This window comes from Sceloporus undulatus, chromosome 4 (assembly GCF_019175285.1).
Source record: "Sceloporus undulatus isolate JIND9_A2432 ecotype Alabama chromosome 4, SceUnd_v1.1, whole genome shotgun sequence".
Lineage (NCBI taxonomy): Eukaryota > Metazoa > Chordata > Lepidosauria > Squamata > Phrynosomatidae > Sceloporus > Sceloporus undulatus.
Window position 1 is genome coordinate 230,213,996 of NC_056525.1, and position 22,266 is coordinate 230,236,261.

At 37.2% G+C, this 22,266-nt stretch overlaps 1 protein-coding gene across 1 annotated transcript in view; it reads right to left on the bottom strand.

Annotated features, from left to right (window-relative positions):
* TRPS1 (transcriptional repressor GATA binding 1) overlaps nucleotides 1-22,266 on the bottom strand; it is a 319,326-nt gene that overhangs the window by 176,326 nt on the left and 120,734 nt on the right. Inside the window, 1 exon segment of the mRNA XM_042465644.1 lies at nucleotides 15,916-16,522. Within this exon segment, the coding sequence (XP_042321578.1) occupies nucleotides 15,916-16,522 (607 nt within the window).

Sequence of the window (22,266 nt, forward strand, 5' to 3'; positions counted from 1 at the left end):
TCCAATGGTCTGCTTTCTAGGCAATCTCGAGCTAACTCAATTCCTACTTATTTTTGCTTTGTTTCTTGTTCTACCACTGACAGTACAGTCCATGCCATTTTGAAAAAAATATGCTAGTAACCTTTTTCAAATAGAAGGGTAGTCTTTAAAATACTTCTCTCTCTAGTGACCAATGAAGAAATGAGCATAATATTCCAAGACTCTTCCAGTGCTATGGATCTATTTTTTTCAGTTCAGTGCATTCTCAAATTAGAAAACAAGCACTAATAATTTCTCAAAATCTCCAGACAAACTCTCCTCGCAGTTTTGTGTACACATTATGACAATTACACATTATCACAGCCCCAAAATACCTTTGACTTTCATGGGATCAGAATCTATATAAAAACTATAAAGCATCTTTCATCACCACCATCATCAGTAATAATTTTTCATCAAAGGCATCTGTCTCCAAAATATGTTTTAAAAGAATTTGCAAAGGCTGAATGAAACCACCACCACCACTTTTCTTCAGATGATTATGTGTCAAACAATTTTTTGCCACTTTTCCCCTTTATCATAGATAGTCTCCTCTTTGTAAAATGCTCTTTTTCTCAACTTGTCATTGGCTGTGGAATTTTGCATGGTAATATCTCCTTCAAGCCCCCCTCCACCTTCTTTCTAATTATTTCTAACAAGTCAGAGCATGCACGTAACTGAGAGATGAAAGGCTAGAATGAGATGATGAAATGCTCATACATAAAATCTGTTAATAAGGCCTAGTGGAGAGAGGAGATGTGGGGGGCGGGGAGAAAAAGATCATCCCTTTTTTGAAAACAAATGGCTTCAAAAATTCATGCCATCCTGAGGGTTGAAGGGAGTATCATGAGGCTGACAACACTGAAAGGCTGAGAAGAGACACTGAGAAGTGACACTGTCATTTCGCTAGACCAGCATTACCAGCATGTTGTTTTTCCAGTTCTAACCTTATTTCTATAGGCTCTTCACACCATCCTGACCCAACATGACTGCTTGTAAAACCATTTGTTTGTGTCAGAAGTGTCATCACGGCTCAGTAAGCCACAGATGCCTCACTGTTAAAATACTAGATTAAAATAAAAAAGAGAGGCATTAATCTTTGTTGAACATTTGATTATATAGTCATTGTGAATTAAAGCCTATCCAGGCTAAACATGGACAGATCTCACTGGGCCCAATTCTGTTGTCCCCCTCACTCTTCAACATTTCTGAGTAAGGCCTCTGAAGAGGAGTTCCACATAATGAACTATGGAACTACAATTGCCATAGTTTACAGCCAATGTGGGAAATGTGGTTTTCCATCCTCCAAGTGATTTTGAACTTTAACTTCTCACAGTCCTCATTATTAGCTATGCAAACTAGGGCTGCAGAGACAACACTAGTCACCATCCATTGAACAGATTCAGTTCAACAACATCTGGTGGACCACACAATTTCAAGCCCTAATTTATAATGCACCTAAGTGTGTTTGCTACAGACTCAACCCTTGATACCAGACACTTTACAGCTGCTATCTAGGATAGTCCTATGTTAGGGATGGAAACATCAGACTATTTCTTGTTGGTGTCTGTTTTCACATGTTGAATCATAACTCATTACTCCATTGCCTTTTCCACTATTGTTCTCCTTCTTAACTACACAGAACCTAAAATTGGTTTTTATTTGTTCATTGACTCAGGAGCCCTTGTGAACTAGGAGGGGATACATAAACAAATAAACCAAAAACATTTATTTAATCATTTAGACAGACAGATAGATAGATAGATAGGACGCAAATTTTGAGCTAAGAACCACAAGTCAAAATAGGAAGATGTGGCAACATAAACAACAATCCAAATTCCTACTAGACCTTTAAAGCAACAAAATACATCTGTAATTCAGAGGTGGGAGATGTGTGGCCCTTAAGATTTTGTTGGGTTGCAAGCCCCAGTATTTTCTGGTATTTCCCAGTCTTTTTAGCAAGCATACCCAACAATGAAAAAATATGCAGTTTCCAGCAATATATGGAGGGCCACATGATTCCCACTAGATTTGTTTTTTTAAAGTAAGGAGGCATAACAAAATCACATTCAAAAATTAACATGACAAATAAGAATAAAAATACTTTGTTGGTACAATGAGTAAGAGTTTCCTGTTACTTTCCAAACTTAGTTTTGAAGTTATTTCTAGAAACTTTTTGAGATATAATATTCAGTCACTGGATTGGTCATCTCTGACAAGAAATCCTAGGAGGCAGCAGCAAGGTGTTGGAGGAAAGAGCTATGCACCACATGGCCTGCCCTGTGCTTCTTATGCCTGCTGCTTTTAAGTATAGTGAAGAACTGTGAAGAAAGGTTTTAGAAAGATTCAGTTGGCTTGTCTATATGTAGTTTTATTTATTTATCTATTTATTTAATTTATATATTGCTTTTCATCCCAATATGGGACCCAAAGCAGCTAAGAAGGAATGGGAGGGAAAGCCATCTTTTTCTTTGCCACAGGCAGCAAAATGTTTTGACTTTCCCTGTTTACTCCTTAAAGATTGTGTTTAGGAGTAGATTCAACATGTCTGATATTTTGGATGTACAGGCACCCTTGTTATCTGCTGGAATTTGGTTTCGCCCCCTCCCCCCATGGTTACAAAAATCCATGCTCAAGTCCCATTAGCAATAGCAAATACAGTTCTATACTGCTTACCAATCTACTAAGCCAACGGTTCTCAATCTGTGGGTTGTGACCCCTTTGGGGGTCGAACAACCTTTTCACAGGGGTCGCCTAAGACCATCGGAAAACACATATTTCAGATGGTCTTACGAATCGAGACACCACAGTTTTATGGTTGGGGGTCACCACAACATGAGGAACTGTATTAAAGGGTTGTTGCATTAGGAATGTTGAGAATCACTGTACTAAGCGGTTTACAAAGTGTAAGCCAATTGCCCACAGCAAGCTGGGTACTCCTTTTAGTGACCTATGGAAGGATGCCAGGATGAGTCAACCCGGATCCCTGGCTGGTAATGAACTCACAACCTTGTGGTTTGTGAATGTGTGGCTGCAGTACAAGCATTTAACCACTGTGCCACTATGCATAATGAAATTGTGTCCTTTATATAAAATGGCAAAATCAAAGTTTGCTTTTTAGAATTTACACTTTTTAAAAGATTTTCAAACCGTGGATAGTTGAATCCATGGATAAAGAATCCATAGATATGGAGAGCTGACTGTACATTTGGAAGCTGTGTCAAACTCTGCAGATTTCGCATTTCAGATGTTACGGCTTACTATCCCCCCCCCCCCAAAACCCCCAACACAAAAGAAAAAGGACTATGAGAACTTCATTCAAAAACACCTGGATGGCCAAAGATCCGTCCCAACTGTATGTGATGGGCCAGTACCATTTATCTGTGCAGGGATCATAATGATGTCCCCATTTTGCTCCAATATATAGTGGACCATTGATATCCACTGAAATTTGCTTCCAGGGCCCCTCATGGATATTAAAAACCATTTAAGTTCCATTAAATACAATGTCATAGTAAAATGGTGTCCTTTATATAAAATGGCAAAATCAAGATTTGCTTTTTGGAATTTTTTTTAATTAGTTCAATGTTTGAATCTGTTGATGTTTGAATCTGTGGATGTAGAATCCATGGGCTGACTGTAGATAAAGCAAGTCTTGCCTCACCAACCAGGCACATGTCAGCGAAATAAACACAATTTCACAGAAGGTTGCATTGAAGTAGGTTGCAATTTTACACTTGCTAAAGCAAGATTTTTGAATGGTTTTATCCTCAGTGGTTGAAATTATGAAAGCAACTACATTTTAAATTAATTTTTACATTTGGAGACTTGTGGGGAAAAATAAGTATTTGGGAGGAAAATGTACAACAAACATTTCTGAGCAGTAAACAGCAGTTTTGCACAAAATTGTATTCTCATACACGTAGCATAAAAGTTCCAAAATGCAAGGCAACAGAACATGGTCCTTCATCTCTTTCTTTCTTTCTTTCTTTCTTTGGGGGTAATAACTGTGTTTCTTGCTGAAAAATTTGTGAGTCTTCTTTAAATCTCCACTTCTAAGAGATGCAGTAATGCTTGAACAAACAAAACAGGCCTGTTGCTTTGAAAAATCCTGATTGGACATTATTGCCTGATCTTCTAGAGATAGGCCTGGAGTGTATCCTTATTTTCCCTTGCAACCTCGCCAACAAATCTAATTTTCAGTTTGTACGCTTTTGCAAACGGATAGGCAGATGGGCTCCGTAGAAACATTTCTTGCCATCTGCTGATAAACTGAAAGTGGAATGCTGATTTCAAAAATGACAGAAAACACTCCCCCTCCCTCCAGTCTGAGATATGGTAAAATGCCTTTTGGCAGTTCCTGTTACCGACTGCATTTAAGCCTGTATCGATCACATTTTGGTTGGAATCTAATACTTACAGCCTTTTAGGCTGCAAAATTGTGCACAGCCATTCATGAATAATGCTAGCTAAAATAGAACATGTTCTACTCTTCATAAAACACATTAGTTTAGTTCTATTGGCCTGCAAATAACAGCAACTGTACACATGCACAGCTGTTTTTGCTTAATACTGCATCAGGAAAGGGGGAAAATGCTGTTATAATGGCAGAACAACAGACCAAGTGCTTCATTCATATTATTTAGCAACAATAAACTGTGTCCAGATAAGGAAACATTTAAGAGCACAATCAGGGCTGTATAAGCTGAGTATCCCTTATCTGAAATGCTTGGGAACCCAGAAAAGTTTTGGATTTTGGAATTGTTTTTATATTTATTTATTTTGTATTTTGGAATATTTGCATATGCATAATGAGATGTACCACCATCTGAGGAAGTAACCAAGTTCATGAAAGCTTAAGCTACACTTCTTTTGCTCAGTAAGTCTTAAAGGTATTATAAGATGAAAGGTGTCTTTGCATATTGATATTCCAGGCTAACATGTCTCTGTAGTAAAATGCTGTCTCTTATATAAAATGGGAAAATCAAGGTTTGCATTTTGGATTACTTTTTAAAAATATATATATTTTCAAGCCATGGCTAACTGAATCAATGGATGGTTGAATCCTTGGATACAGAGAGCAGACTACTAGCGACAACAATCTTTGCATTAAGGTAGCTTCTACCATCCCAGGGGACAACAAAGTAGTTTGGTGAATGAAGGACTGCCCACACAGATCTGTCCTCCAACAAAAAATAAAAAATAAAATATGCCTGTTCTCCCACCTCTGTCCAATCCCCCAGAACCTGCCAGAACTGGAAAGTCTCTACACTTACTTAAAATAAAACTTACTGAGAGATAGAAATAGAGAGGAAGAGAGAGTGCACTGAAAACAACTGTTTAATTTCCCAAACTTTCATCACTCTTTACAAAGATAAACACACATCTGAAATTTGCCACGAACAGCCCATTTTGGAGACCACCATCCTGTACTCTTCACCATTTAGGACAGGCTAAATTGATTAAGGAATGATGAAGTTTATAGACCCCCAGGGCATCAAAGGATTTCAAAAGAAAAATAATCCCAGATTTGAAACTGCTACAAAAGCTAATGTAATTTTCCATGATGGAAAAATCAGTAGGCTTGGAACATGCTCTTCTGTTTTCAAAATTATTACCATTGAGTCTATAAAACATTTGAGTAACATTTCTGATGAAAAGAGAGGGAGGGTGTTTTAATTACGAATACTTTTTCCATGTTGGTTCCTGAAACTTAAAACACAGTAGTACAATATTCAGGACAAACAAACTTGCATAAGTACAATGCAGCAAATGCCAAGTTGCTTACAAGAACCAGAAGCCTCAAACATTTTACTCAACATTTGCATTAAGATCCAGATGTATAGCCCATGGTTGGGCTATTGATTTTTTTTATTTTTATTTATTTATTTATTTATTTAGCAAACTTGTTTTAATTAAGGGGAGGGAGCATTCATGTTTGTTTCTGTGTCCAGCCCATGACAAAGATTTCTACGGTCCAGTCTGCCTCCTTGTCAAGTTGGAATTTTCAGCTTTGGTCAATTTAGCTAAACTAAATTCGAAGGGATTAGGTTGGCTCCAATCACAGTATTTTTAGTGGAGTACACCAGGCTTGCTTCAACAAATAATATATTATGGTGAGATGGATTACGAGGCATGATAAAATGGATTACAGGGAGTGGACTATCATGCGAAATCATCTCTGAAATATTTATTCACTTGCTAAATCATTTGATTTATACCTCTCCTATCAAATATGAAAACATGCAAATCTATAACTACACACATACATATAAGCATGCAACCAAACACGTATCAAAGCAGTTTACAATACAAAATCAAGAAAGAAAAACAAACATAAAATACATAACATGGTGATAATTAAAATCAGAAAATTAAAAACACAAGAATTAATCAGGATCAATCAGGGAGGTCCTGGATGATGAAATAGCTCTTTCACATGTGACAAACATAGACCAAAATTGGCACAGTTTAATACCATGGGAAAGGTTGCCATCACACTCCCACAACCACTTCCATATTGCCACCAGATGGCAATCTAAAGCTCATGGTACAACCTACAGCTCAGAGACTGACAGAAAGCATTTTTATGGCATCTATCTTTCCATCATTGCTGTCCACACCAACTACCTGCGCCCCACACAACATGCATTACAACATGCAATGCACCACTGCTATCACTATCATCACCCACAGTAGCAACAACAGCAGCCTCGCTACAATTTTTAAACAACATCGTCATACAAAATTAGGGCAAGCAAACTGAGAGAGTATCTCTGAAATCTTTAAAAAAATTCTACAAAAAGAGACCAATAAAAGGGCTAAAACCTGATAAGCACTTTCTTTTTCTCTTAGGCCATGTTTGTACACAAAAAACTAAACCAGGATGGGTGTGAATTCTGGTTTTGCTGCAACAAGCAATATGGATGCCTCCCAAGCACTCAAATTGGCTGTCCTTGCAAACAGTACTGGCCAAAGTAACAAGAAAGCTACCAGAGCAGAAAATAATGTCATTTGATTTGCTATGTCCCAAATCAGCTCCTGGCTTTTCTTTCCTTCTGGTCTGTCACTCCTCTAACAAGCATGGATCAATAAGTCAACATCAAAGCACACCTTTATGTTATGGCTAATTAGTGGAGAATTATGTCCAGTATATCTATTCCCCACCTGCAAATTTTGAAGGAAAAGCAAAATGTAGATGATAAGGTAATGTACTATCATGTTATTCATGGCAGGTAAGCAAGACTTCTCAGCAATTCTATCACAAATTGTGTGAAAACATAGCCCTTTCTCCATGCCTCCCTTGGCCAATCCATATCTCCCCCTCCCCCCAGACTGTAGTACCTGAATACCAGGAATTAATTGATTAGTTCTGGACTCAAATTTGTGGTACTTTACAACTACAAGTAGACTTGGGCAAGATAATAACTCTCAGCCTAATCTACATTACACCCTAGTTGCAATGATAAAACAGAACCTGTTTACACACGACATAACTTGCCAAGTATTGTACAGTGGGCCCTCTTCTTACGTGGGGGATCCGTTCTGGATCCCCCTGCGTAAGGGAAAATCTGCCTATGCTTGAGTCCCATAGGAAATAATGGGGTGCGTCCATTGTTTCCCTCCCCAAGTGGTTTCTGTGTAAGCTGGAATCCGCGGAAAATGTGTCCGCGCATGGCACAGGCGCACTGCATTGGAGTCCTACAAACAAAAGCAGGTGGCTCTTCTAATTTTCTGCTAATGACTGGACTGTCAAATTTGCCTGCACTGTTGGAAGTATTAACTGGATTTTAACAAAAAAGCTTTGATGAATAAGACAGAGAAGCACAGACCTAAGGGAAGGTGAGGAGTTGTAACAGATAGTATTTCATAGGTTCTGGAAGAAACAGTTCCCAATCTCATGTATCTTCTGGTGCGGCTGGGGGAATGTGTGCACGAAATATTTTAGAGATGCTTACAGTCAATGTAGATAATGATAGGTAGATGGACAAAGAGATTGATTTGGCAGAAGATAACTTCTTAAACTAAAATTTATACTGTAAACATTTAATTAGACTAGAACAAGTTCTTGCTCAGTTTTGGTAATCAACTACCATCACATGGCAAGAGTTTACAAACACAACATATCGCAAGAGGTAACTTTCTTCTTTTTCCCACCCCAGCTGTACTTCAAGAGCATTGTGCCATAAACATGAAAGGCAGCGGCTAACATGCATGCATCAGAAGTAGAACCCATAAATATTTGTAAATATTATTCTTCAAATGTCTTATACAGGCTGTAATAGTTGTATATTAAGCCTGTCTTTGATTTCAGTCATTTTACCCCCACCCACCCCCCTTGAACTATCTGCCTTAAAGCCTTTTAGTCATGTACAGACAGGAGAAGTGATACCTTTGAAGTGCCCAAGCTGCAGCTTAGGTACTTTTTATTATTGTTATTATTATTAAGTCTAAAGAGGTTTGCATATAATTTGCTGTAATTTCAGAACCAGCTCAAAGTTCCATCACAATATAAAGAGATACCATTGCCTTGCAAAAATAAAATAAAAAATAAAATAAAAATAAAATCCAGAGATCATTTGACTGAATAAAGACTTGATTTCTTGTAAGACTACATCAACAAGTGTCCAGTGGCACCTTAAAGATTAACATAATTATTATGGCATAAGCTTTTGTGAGCCAAAGTTCACCACGTCTGATAAAATTTCATCACAGGAATTTGAAACGGGGAAGCAGAGAGAGATCGCCAAGCTGGCAAACTACTTGAGTCCCCACATGCAAATTGCAACTTCACATACACACAAATATAAAGACACAGCATTTTTTCCCTTTTTATTTCCTTGTCTGTGTGGTTGGATTTTAGTTTCCTCACTCCTTGCAAATATAGCACAAATGAGTCATGCTTGATTTTCTCTCTGCCTCTCTGGCACCTAAACAGCTGTGATCAGAAGCCATTTGCGGGAACAGCAACAGCAAAGATTTGTACCCCACCTAACTAAAATTAGTTTGAAGTAACCAAACTTCCTATCTGAAAATATGACTGCTCCATTTTTTTCATTTAAATAACATTTCCTCATCCCAGATTGCAGGCTTCCAAAACAGCACATTAATCAAAAGTTTGTCTCCACTAAGTTTGTGTTTCAAACCCATTCATAATAAATTAACGTTTCTGATACTCTCTATCATACACTTTAGTTCTCATTAGACGACACATTTGAAGATGTTAGATGGGGAAGTTGGTTATCATACAAGCTATCTGGCTGTAGTAAATAAAAATAGTGGACAATACAATTTGAAAATATGGTATATATTCGCTTTCTCTAAAGGAACTAACAAAACCACCTGAGTATTCCTAAGTAAATACTATGAAATTCATGGGTTCCACAAACTCAATAAAGTGAGCCAATGCTGGTTTCTTCCATCACGTTTGGCAGGATTCAGGTTATGTACTGGAATCCTGAGGCTGATACAGATACAAATTTAATGGGTTCTCCTATTAAATGGAATTGGGGTGCTTAAAACCCCCAATTCCTGGGGTGTTTGAAGTGACCCTACAGCAGAGGAGGGCAAATGTCTGGAGTTAGAATACATTGCCCCTACCCCCATAGGAGGGCCATAGCAGCCTCATGTTGCATTTTTGGCCACTAATCCCCCCCCCCCCCCAGGGATTGTGAAGTACACTTTTCTATCTTTTTGGCCTCTCTAGTTAACTTCCAGGCTGCTCCCTGATGTGAAAAAAACAAATCACCTTCTTTTGGGAAGAAACCCTCTTCTGGGCCTAAAACAACCCAAGAGGCCAAAAACATAGAGAAACTTCTACTCATACCCTCTGTCATTTGGAGGTAAAATATACAGAAAATGGCCCTTGGGTAGGCTTACCATTTGTCCCGGAAAAACAGAAAAATCCTGGATTGAAGGTTTTGAAAAAAATCCTCATCAACTAGGCTGGTTGAAGCAACAAATTACAAATCCCAGAATGTAAACTGATGGTAATATATAAATAAACAACAACTGAAATACAGTGGGACCTTAGTGTATCTTCTGGGGTTTGGTCCCAGGTCACTCTTGGATACCAAAATCCACAGATGATCAAGTCCCATTATACACTATATAGATTTGCATAGTCAAATTGTGTCCCTTATGTAAAAACAGCAAAACCAAGGTTTGATGTTTGGAATTTGTATATTTTTGGAATATTTTGAAGCCATGGCTGGTTTAAATTATGGATATGCGGGTCTGACTCTATGCAATGTTAAATATCAAAATTTGGTGTGGGGAGGGGGCTTTTTATAGGCTGCCTTGCCTACTTTTATCCCGGTTTTGTGGAGGAGAATGATGGCAACACTATCCCTGGGGGAACATGGGGCCATATGCAGCCCATGGGCAATGAATTCTCCATCCCTGCTCTGCAGTGACCCAGGTGATGCAGCTTGGGACTGAAACAAATGTTCTCAGATCAAATTTGTTATTTAACCAACCCCAGCAACTCTGATACATATTACTGGTTGTGGGCGGGGCAACTACGAGGCACCAATCTTCTTTGTACTTCAAATTGATTCACCTTTCCTCAAGGTTTTGGTTTGACATCTCCACACCATGTTATTATCTCACCGCACCCAAATAATGATTTTAGCATTCAGTCCATTTCTAAATACTTCTTCCCAAAACGTATTTAGCTGTGGCTGAGTAAATATCAAGAGGGTGAGGCCACTTAGTGGCTGCTCCTCCCTGCCTGACAACATTTATACTCAATCTATACCATCCAAAGGTATCCACTGAGCTGGGATAGTTTAAGATTTTAAATGTTGTTTTCTGCTGATTACTCAGTTGCAAGGAGCGATGTAAAACATCCACTTGCATGTTAATTCATTCTGGTAGGTAGTAAAACACAGCTAACAAAACATTTTATTCTGAACTACTTTAAACTGTAATGGAATTTTAAAGCAATGTTATCCCCCTTTTATTCTCGAATTCAGTGACATCAAGCATCTGAGAACAAATGTTTCCAGTCAGTTTCTTTAACACTTACCTTTTTCAAAGATTATTTTAGGGTTTTTTCTCCCTCCAGGATGTAGTTTATACTTCAGAATTAACCTTCCCACATCCCCAAACACTGAATTGTGGAAACAGGTGCTTCTAACAAAGCTGAAAGAGTCCGGCAGAGCTTTGACCCAACATAGCTATGTGCATTAGTAAGACGCGGCACCCGCTGAGCTTCCCTCGGTTAATTAGGGAATCCGTATGGCAAGGAATAGCCTTGACTATAAATACTTCCTGAAAGTTCCCTAACAGAGTGAAAGGAAATGAGGGGAAAATGAAATGCAGCTAAAGACAAACTAGTTCTGATGTTCCCTCCTTTTAAGGGCTATGTTTTTAAGGGCATCACAACCCAGGATGCATTGTGCAAGCTCTTTCCAAAAATATACAAATGAACATATAAAGCATATGGATAGAATCAGACAATGCCTGAAGCATTAAAGCTTTTCTTATTTCTTTTCATTCAATATTAAGTTTTGGACGTTCCCCACTGAAATCAAAGTGACCTAAAATTTATTATGTTTGGTTGGCTCATTTCTATACAATGAATACACACATACACTTGTATGTATACATACAAGGCATATATGCTTACCTAGAGGTTAATATATATTTAAACATGATGTTAATTGTGTATGTGTGCACACACCCAGTATATTTGGACCAATAAATCTCTGTTGCATTAAAAAAATTAGACAAGAGCACCACCGCTTATTATTAGGAATGACCACATGCCAGTCAAAATTAAAATATTTCTAGCATTGCATTTCCATGCATATTTAAGTATCTATCCTAAGTCCTGGTGATTACAACAACAGTTACAACAACAGTTGTAATCATATTCTTAAATGTCCTGCATTAAAGTCTATGGGACATGAAACAAATTATACATATCTTTATCTTAGGAAGTAAAGTGGAGTCTACAAAAGCTCATGCTGCCAACTTCTTTATTTCAGTTACTCTCAAAGGTGCTACAAGATCTCTCTACGTACTGATTCTACAGACCAACACTGCTATATCTTTGAATCTCTTTACTGAATTCTTTGTATAAATCAAATGACGGATACTGTTTCCATGCATACATTGGGATTCCAACAAAACTAAACAGAATAAAGCTCTTATTGCATTGAAATCAATAACACAAATTTCTTATTATTTCATTGCTACACTGGAAATCAGTGGCACATAATTCATTTTCAATATTTTTTCACTGAGACGTTAGCAGCAAAACTCTATGCTATTCTCTTTATTAGGGCAAGTAGGCTAGTGTATACGTGAAAAAGAGGGAACTTTCTTAGGAAAGACAAACTAGCAATGCTTCATATCTGGGATTAAAAGAAAATCAAGCACTGCATGAATGAATAAACACCTCTTCAACTATAACAGGTTTGCTATAACTAAAAGGTTTGAAACTATGCAGATGAAAATTATGTATCAGTAAGTACAAAACAGCTGGTAAATTCAGTAAGAGGGTTTCTGTATTAGCAGTGAAAAAAGTTATTTACATTTGTGCATGTACATGCATGCATCCTTGTTTTATGTAACTCTGTATACATAGACACACATTTATTTACTGTTTTCTTACATTATGTAAGGAATTACATTGTTTGTAGTTTGCTTTGCATTTGATAAAAGTAGTATTAAGTTTTTCTATAGTTGATGTATTTCACACGCACACAGGTTGAGCATTCTTTCCCACTTGTATAGTTTATCTATGAAGTCACGTACACACAAGTTTGGAAATCTATTTTTAAGAAGAAATTAATTAATATTACATTACCAGGACTTATCCACACATGAAAGTAGCAATTCTTTGTTTCTTTTTGGATTTAAAGTAACTAGATTAGCTGGGTTTTTTAGGTACTTTCTATCTTTTAAAAAAGTCAAAGCACTACATATCACTGGCTGTGTTATGCAATATACCTAAGTAATCAGGCTATGTACACCTCGGAACAAAAAATAACCCAAACGGTTACAACTAAAGCACAATACAGAATGAAGCTATCATCACTTTATGCTATATAGTCAGCCTTCCATATCCATGGATTCTTTATCCATGGATTCAAGCATCTGCGGCTTGAAAATATTCAAAAATATATAAATTCTGAAAAGCAAACTTTGATTTTATATAAAGAATACCATGTTACTATCCACTGTATTTAATAGGACTTGAGCATCCATGGATTTTGGTATCCACAAAGGATCCTGGAACCAGTGGATACCAATAGCCCACTGAACTCATAATGCAACTTATTTGCACACTAGACATTGCAGACCCTCCCCCCCAAAAGTTACAACATTATTTGTGGGTGCCATCCAGCTTGAAAAGTTCCAGATTTTATTGCTGTTCTTTCTGAAATAAACTGACCTGGCGAGCTGGTATAAAAAGTATCTGGAAGGTGACAGACAATATTCTGGAATAAACAAATATGCATAAATGTCCAAAATAAAATGGGATTACCCAGTATTTGCATGACTTAGATCCTTGTCTCTCACACAAAAGTGTATGCCTGTTTGTGTGAATATTTTATTAAAGAATAAAGAACCACATTTTACACTACTTGTAAATTCAGTAAGCTGTACTAAATGCTATGGAATGCTATGGAAGAGTGGTGGAAAATTAACTCACAGTTGACATTTTCAGTGGGAGCTCTGTGATCTCTTTCATAGAAGTGTAGTGCCACCTTTAGATTTGTATGTATTTTAAAGAATACGCCATACTTGGACATATATCTTCCATTAACATTCAGAAATAGTTTGGGCTGCCTACAGTTTCATCCAACATCTGCTTTGTCTTTCTTTGGCATATTTACACCATCTGCTAAAACATCAATCTATTTTTGTTTGTCCATCTTTATAATTCTTTGAAATGTAAAAGATAAAAATCCTAATTTAGTAAAACACATCATTGTACCTTGGATGGATTTACCCCCTTTAAATAAACAGCTACTTGAGCTCAGTTTACAGGAAAATGAAAAAGGATGTATTTGCTTATGAAATCGTTCAAAAATTTGGTTCCCCTCTCCAAAATGGCAAATCAGTCAAACTTTTCTGCTAGAAAAAGGGATCCTGGACACTCAGACTGGAGCCTGTTTACAGAATCCAGACTTTTCCTCCACATACAGTGCGCTCTCATTCTTTTCATTGATGTGTGTGTCTATTGAACAGTGTCAGATGTAGAAGTTAGCCAGCTGAACAATAGCCACAAATATATCCCCTGGATTTAATCCAAAAACACAAAAGTGATATTACACAGGTTTCAAACACTGTGCTCCACCCAGGTCCTCAGTGCACGGTACCTATTTAAATATCTCCTGATTCCTTCTGATGTTCACCCCATTCTAAATGACGTCCATCTCAAGCATTCCTCCACATCCATCTCAAAGCATTCTGAATGTTACAACACCATCCCAATGTTGCAACATCTCTGAATGGTAAAATAAAATAAAATTAATGAAACAAATTTAGAACTGCCACAATAGCTTTACTGACTTAGCATAATACTTTGAAAATACACAGAAACTGGCTGCTCCAACAACAGTTTTATTATTGATTTATTTTTATCTTACTGCTACTCTAAACTAACTTTCTCAAATCCTGGGTTGCATGTAGTTTGAAAGCTCTGGCTCATATATCTCTCAATTTTCACAGAAGAAACCGTGCTAAAATCTACTGGGGATGATTATTTTTTGAAGATGAAAAAAATATGAGCATGCTATATATCTAATAAAAAAGCAACAGCTAAGTGGTGATTTAGAGCTAGTCCATTACTGAAGCAAATTTGGCTATTAATTCCGTGCTCAAATATTCCCTTGGCCAATATTTATTAATGCAAAATCTAAATCCTTGATATTCCCAAACTGGATTTATTTTAAACTTAATATGTAATGTCAAAGATCTTTTTTGCCTGAGTGCAAAATCAACTTGGGTGGCCACCAGGCGGAAATCAACACCTGTACTGGTTTTGTTGAACATCATGTAGCAATCCATGTAACTCCAAAAAGGCCTAGGAATTTACCCATCTAGCCTTGGGGATATTGCTGACCTCAAAGTAGTCAGCATACAGAGAAGGGAGAAAGACTTTACAGATCAGGTATAAAACAAGATGCTGTAAAACAGACACTATAAAACCTCAATATGGAGTTATTTATATGTTCCTCTGCCATAGGACAAATGTCAAGCAAGCAGGACTTTACAGCACCCAGTAAATTAAGTGAATTTGCTTTTTTTTTTTATTTAAAAAAAATGTAGGTCTATAATTGATGTTTCCCCTTCTGAAAATAAGACAAGGAGTCCACGTATTAAGAAAATGCCAGTGTTGCTCTTCTTGAAGGCCTTCAGTTTCCAACACAACTAAACAAACCCCAAATGTTACATTTAATCACACTGTGCCTAGGCTTTTTTTTTTTTAATATTCCCAATCCTACTTTTTATTATTATTTGATTCAGGTTTCACATTTTCAGCTATTTGATCCAGCGATGGCTTGCTTAACTATGTCCTGTCAAACCACCTTAAAATTTAAGAGGTGATTAGATGCTTTACTGTAACAGATGTGCAGCCTTTGGGGTTCTGTGCATTTCTTTTCCAAATGTAACATCATCTTGCAAAATCAGCAGGAATGATTAACTCAGTACGACCAAATTTAATAGCAAAGGCAAACAAAGATCACTTACTACCCGAACTAGCATGTGTAGCTTTATACAAATGTTCTGAAATGATTATGTGAAAATCTACTTATGCAAGCCTGAATGCTTCAAGGCACTGACACCAGTTATATGCACCTGGTTACTTAAAATCCACTTTAAAGAAATGAACCATAACAATAGCACTGGAACTATAAAAATAAAAGAATTTCCTACCCGTAGGAGGGACTGAGATTCATCTTTTGACTTGTTATCACCAGATCCAGGATATGGCTGAGGGAATGGTCCAGGTTTCTCTCCACCTCCTTGGGGTACCCCCTGAAGGAACCCCTTGGTCTCAACAGGTAAGCCATAAACAGGCCGTGCAAGATGTGCAGCTTCTACATTTGGACTATCCCTTAAGGGCTTTGGCTGTTCTTGGCCAACAGACACTGTGGTCAGAAGGCCCAAGCTTGTTTGGGTGTAGGATGGACTTCCCCTCAAAATGTCCACTCCTCTCCATGGTGTGCTGCGAAGATCGTCACTGGACCCATCAGGCCAACACTTCTCTTTCAATACTTCCTTCTCATCCAGCTTTTCCTTCTTCACTATGCTCTCAGAGACAGACTCTCCCATTTTTGGGTCAGCATTAATCAGGCTATACACCTTCAAGTCAACTTTAGGTTCTTCTTTTAGAGCAGCAGTCACTCCATGGCTATCTTCCCCATTGGCTGTGGTGGCCTCCATCTCTTGACAGTGCACAGTGTTGAAGTGCTCCAGTAAGGACTGAGTATCAGCAGCTGTAAAGCTGCACTGGCGGCATTTGTAACAGTTATGGACTCTCCTGGTAGAAGAAGGAAAAAATAACAGTATTATAAAGCCCTCACCCAGCTATTTCCAAGCAATCTTGTTTTCTAAAAACTGTCCAAAAAAGAAGGAGCAGAGACTTTTCCTTACCCAAAGGTCTTCAACCCTTCTAGAATAAGCTTCAAATAAATACATATATTTTCTCTCATGATTATTTCATAGGTTTATCCTTTAATGTAGATTTTTTTTCTCCCTGAGTCTTTCTTGTCTCTCATTTTGTGTCATCATATGCTTCCCCATTATCTTTTGTGCCCAAAAGCTGGTAATAGTGATTTTCATTGGGAGCACCATTAAAGAGACAGCAACTCAGTTGTTGGTCACGACTCTCTAACAGAAAACCAGTGTCCTAAGTGTAATTCTGTTTTCAGATTTAAGTGTAAAATTATAAAATTTATTTATTTACTCATTGATTTTCTTGATAATTTTTAAAAGGATTTTTCTGTCAACTGTTTCAACGTCTGCTTGGATTCCTTCTATTAAGCAGTTGAAAAATCAGGCAGTTATATTTAAATACAAAGTTTTGTGTCTCATTTATGCATTTGAGGCATTTAATTTTAATTAAGATTTTTTAAAAGTTTACAAATGAGAAGCACTTACACATGGGTCAGATGTTTATGGGATTAGGCATGAATAAATTAGTTATAGACTGCCACTATAGTTACATATTTTCTACCCAATTGACATATTATATACCAGGGACATTCTGAGTAGTGGTCTATGGATCAGTGCCAGTCCATAAGCCATTGGGTATCAGCTGTAACTTTTGAAGAAGCAGCAAATTGGAAAAATATAGTACAGCTCTGAAAAAGACACTGTTCCTCACATTCTCAGTCATCTAGGAATGACTGTAGTACACTAAAGAGCCAAAGATTCTATTCCATGCCAATTTGGATTTTGCAAATGAAATTACATTATTCATATTTTGTACCTGAAATAAAATTATTAATAGTATTGAACAAATATTTAAGCTATTCAGTTTTCACATTCTCTTCTACTTGCGCAGTTTCATTAATTCTGATTTTCTGGAAACCAGAAAGTTCATTTGTAGGATGAGGGGGTATCTCTATATGGGATAGTGTAAAGGCTTACAATTTGACAGTGCATCACAATTAGAGACAGTAGCACTTCCAAAATACAAGTCTCTTTACTCCACATTAAGGATATTTTTTTGGTATTAGGCAAACATTCTTTTTAAACATTTTTTTTTCCTTTTTCAGATTTCTATTTTGGTTTAAATGTAAATGAGTTACTTAAGTTTTTCTTAATAAATAGGAAGATGAACAGGGTAGATACAACACTGCAAACACAGGTAATTCATTGTGACAAAGCATCAGAGTAAAACATTAGTAACATTAAAATAAAATCGTCTTAAATAGAAGTATTGCATTATATCTGTCCATTTGCAACTATCTACTGATATCTGATATTTACTAAGAAGCATTTAAAACAAAGAATATTCCCAGATGTGCTGAAGCTTTATATGAAGCTTATATGAGGTTTAATGGTCCAAGTTTTTAAATTAAATTTAAATTTAAATTATCTTTTGTGTTTTATTCTTTTGAAGATGTATCTTAAAAATGTTTTTCAGTGAGATCAATGAAAAAAATGAAGACCTCTGGCCCTCCCAATCCTTCTCTTCCCTGTATGTTTGGACTGCTTCCCAAGCTTCTCCTGTGTAAAGTTTTAATCCCAGACAAAGGGACAATTTCCCCTTTAGCCTAGAAGTTGGAATAAAAACTATTTTAGCTCTGTATGAATACCCAAAGTTCAGACAAGATGTTTGTATGCCAGGGGGAGCAGGGGCATTCATGACTGTGCCAAGTCTTGCCACTCCCTTGGCATGCATATTTTCCGGACACTGAAAGCATCTTTCCATGGCTGCCTATAGGAACCAACCAAACGACTTGTATATCCTTATAGATACATGCTGCCTAATAGTTGATTCAGAGGACAGTTCTAATGCATGCCAGGCAGATTCAACATCACATTATGTACAATGAACACATTCAAATTTTGAATACATAGATATGAATTTTCATCCCCTAAGCACCCATCTGTTGGCTGAAACCCAAGATTCCCTCAGTTTAGACTTCTTACAGCAGCACTATACAACTGTCATGCAGAAAAGCAATCTGGCCCAACATATATCAATGACTGGGTTATGGTGTGCGCACACTGCTGTAAGAGTACCTCTGCTTCCACCACTGTCCACAAAATTTGCCTGTTCCACTATGACAAATAATTCGTCCCACATGTGCATTTCACTAATGTGATGCTGACTATTACATGACAACATTATACTCAGCCAACCAAATGCTCATCATCAAATGTTTCATGGCCACATTACAAGTTACTGAGATGTAAATATGGTACTAATGAATTTGTATAATTTCTATATAAATTGTAGAATTTATGAACATTCTGTAACTAACTTACTGCAAGTTGGAAGGCGTACTCAGGGGAAAGGTATTTTATATAAGCATAGCATCATTTGAGTAAGGAATCCACAATTCAGTATGGCATTTCCCGAGGAGAAGTTATCTGTTTAGTCCCTGCTAATTTGGGACATGTTTGCCTGTTTATTTAAATAGGGGTTGAAATATTACTAGATTAGTTGGGGGGGCTAACGTGATGTCAGCCAGGGAAATAGACAAATAGTGGAATCTAAAATAGGTTTGCTTATTTAAGAAATAGTTATAGAACACATGGAAATTATTCAGAACAATGAAACTTGCAAGTCATAATACCACTCACAAACACTGACAAATACTGGATGGATAATGTGAAAACTGGAAACTCATTTATTAATTTTTGTTGGAATTGTTTAAAGGAGATAATACTTGTAAACTGTTTTCTTTATTATGAATCAATTTACACGAATATTGAAGCATTTGGATTTAATGCTTGTCAAAAATACTGTTAACCTTGGATGCAATCTAATGAACTCCCTAAAAAGACGACATTCCCATTTTGTCTTTTTTTAAAAAAAAATGTGTTGGTTGCTGATAACTTTGCCCCATTCAACAATGTATCATTCATTCAAAAATCAAAAAGTTTAAAGAGTACAGAGAGTGCTCTGAAGGAAGTCTGTTTACTCCAAAGACAGTTTGTTTTGTGCAAGAAACAAATCATATTTGTTCATTTCTGGACATTCTTATGTTTTTAATGAGGCTGTTAAAAAAGAAAAACAAGAGACCGGTTTGAGTGTTGCTTTTCTCATTCTGCTATGAAATATGGGGGAGGTTGGAGGAATAAAGGTAGGAAATTTGGTAGGAAAGCGGGATTTGAAACTAAGCAAGCAGAGAAAGTACCTAATATGCAATCTCTAGTATAACTGATTTAAGCATCCAATATACCTTAGAATAGCACACATGCCTATTTTCATTTAAGCAGACCATGCAACGTACTGTATTACTGAACTATGTAAAACATATGTTCCCACATTGGAACAATATGTTGCCAATTTCCTGTGTATGCCATAGAAACAGAAAACTTTTTATGAGCTAACATGATACTGTTTTATTAGCATTACAGTAGCGCAGAGACTTCCCAGTCAGGATCAGGACCCTGGTGTGCAAGGCTTCATAATAAATTGGAACAAGGAGGGAGAGGGAGACCCTGCCCTTTCCCAAAGCAAGTCTGCAAATCCTTATTCTAAAAATTCAAGTGGAGATTGTGGCAATGCAAGAATAGCTTCTCAAAATTCTCCACTCTATTTTGGGGCAGAGAAAAGGAGGAAAGGAGGCAACTTTACCAAGCATCTCCAAAGGAATAGAAGTTATTTGAATCCCAGTTCTCAGGGAAAGGAGGGGTATAAATAAGAACAGTGGCAGTGATAGAGCCAGTGTGATATTGAGCATTGGACTACAACTCTGGAGATCAGGGATCAAATCCTGGCCATTGAAGCCCACTGGGTGATCTTGGCAAAAGTCACCATCTCTCAGCCTCAGAGAAAGGCGACAGCACACACTCCTCTGAACAAACTTGCCAAAAAAAAAAATATCTAGGTTTGTCTTAGGGTCACCATAGGCTAGACAGAGCTTGAAGGCACATAACAACAACAGTAATAACTGTTATTGATATCCTCATTATTATTGCTGTCATATTCTATGATACTAGATAGATAGATAGATAGATAGATAGATAGATAGATAGATAGATAGATAGATAGATACCATGATTAATATCTCTATCTATCTATCTATCTATCTATCTGAGATATTGATCGTGGTAGAGGAAGGAGGAGGTTTCTCAGAGCTGCAGTGCATCACTAGCAATGCTTGTAGCACAGCTTCTTTCTTTATACAGTCAGTCCTTCTTTTCCACTGATTTTTAATCCACATATTCAAGCATCCATGGACTGAAAATATTCAGAAAAAGCATAAATTCCAAATACCAAACCTTGATTTCCCTTTTTATATAAGGGACACCATTTTGTTATGCCACTAGAGTGAATGGCACTTGAGCATCCACAGATGTTCTTATCCATTGGAAATATTTTTGAGAGCATTTTTACCCTGTCTAAATGAAAGTGGTTAGAGGGAAAGCACTAATTTCTTTCTTTTTTTAATTGCATAGCCATAATTGCAGGGGGGAATTTAACATTGTTATGACACTGTTCCTAAATCAATATAATTTGACTGTAAAAATTATTAGAAATGATAAACAGAAACGAAAAGGACAATATTGCCAATAAACTGAGACCAATTTTATATGACCTACCAGCTCCTGTATTAAGTGGTGAAATATGTCTGACTGCAGACAGATGTTGCTGTTCCCTATCTAAACTGCAGATCAGCAGCCCAGAAGGACACTCAATAAACATCATTGTTACTGGATTTTAAGTATTACGACAGAGAACTTTTTGGAGGCAGTCCTTAGACAAAGTGAGATGTGGAGTGTCATCAAAGGGCAGCAACATTTAGTTATTTACTTTCTTATTATTGTATTTTTAATGCCAGGGAAGGGGAAAGAGACTTGTAGAACTGTCTGCTCTTGTGCCGAAATAACTTGGTCTGACTTTGAGAACTATGTTCTTTAACTTGGTGGGCGTGGGGAGGCTTTCATACCACAAGAAGTAAAGTATCTAGGGCTGGCATGGGAAGGAACTGTGAGATGGAAAAAGAGTTCTTCATTTCTTGCACAGATTTGCTCTTAATTTTGCTATTTTTAAATCAGATTTTAGAGGTGCCACACTCCATCCCAAGAATGGGACTCAGTGGCACTAGGAAAGAAAAAGGAACAGCAAAAAGCTGGAAAGCATGGGGAGTTAAATACAGTGGTGCCTCGGGTTACGAAATTAATTCGTAACGCGGCCGCTTTCGTAACCCGAAAAGCCTTCGTAAGCCGAATTGCCATAGGCGCTAATGGAGAAAAGCCGCGATTCCGTGCGAAAAAGCCGAAAAAAGCACCAAAAGTTTTTTCGTAACCCGTAAAAACATTCGTAACCCGAAACAATAATTCCCTATGGGATTTTTTCGTATCCCGAAAATTTCGTAACCTGGGTATTTCGTATCCCGAGGTACCACTGTAGAGTTTACTACAGATTGAGTATCCCTATCCAAAATGCTTTGGACCAGAAGTGTTTTGGATTTCAGATTTTTTAAATATTTTGGAACACCTTTATTTACATATACATACTTAATGAGATATTTTGGAGGGAAACTAAGTCTAAACACACACACAAATAGATTCCACATACACCTTAAACAAATACCCTGA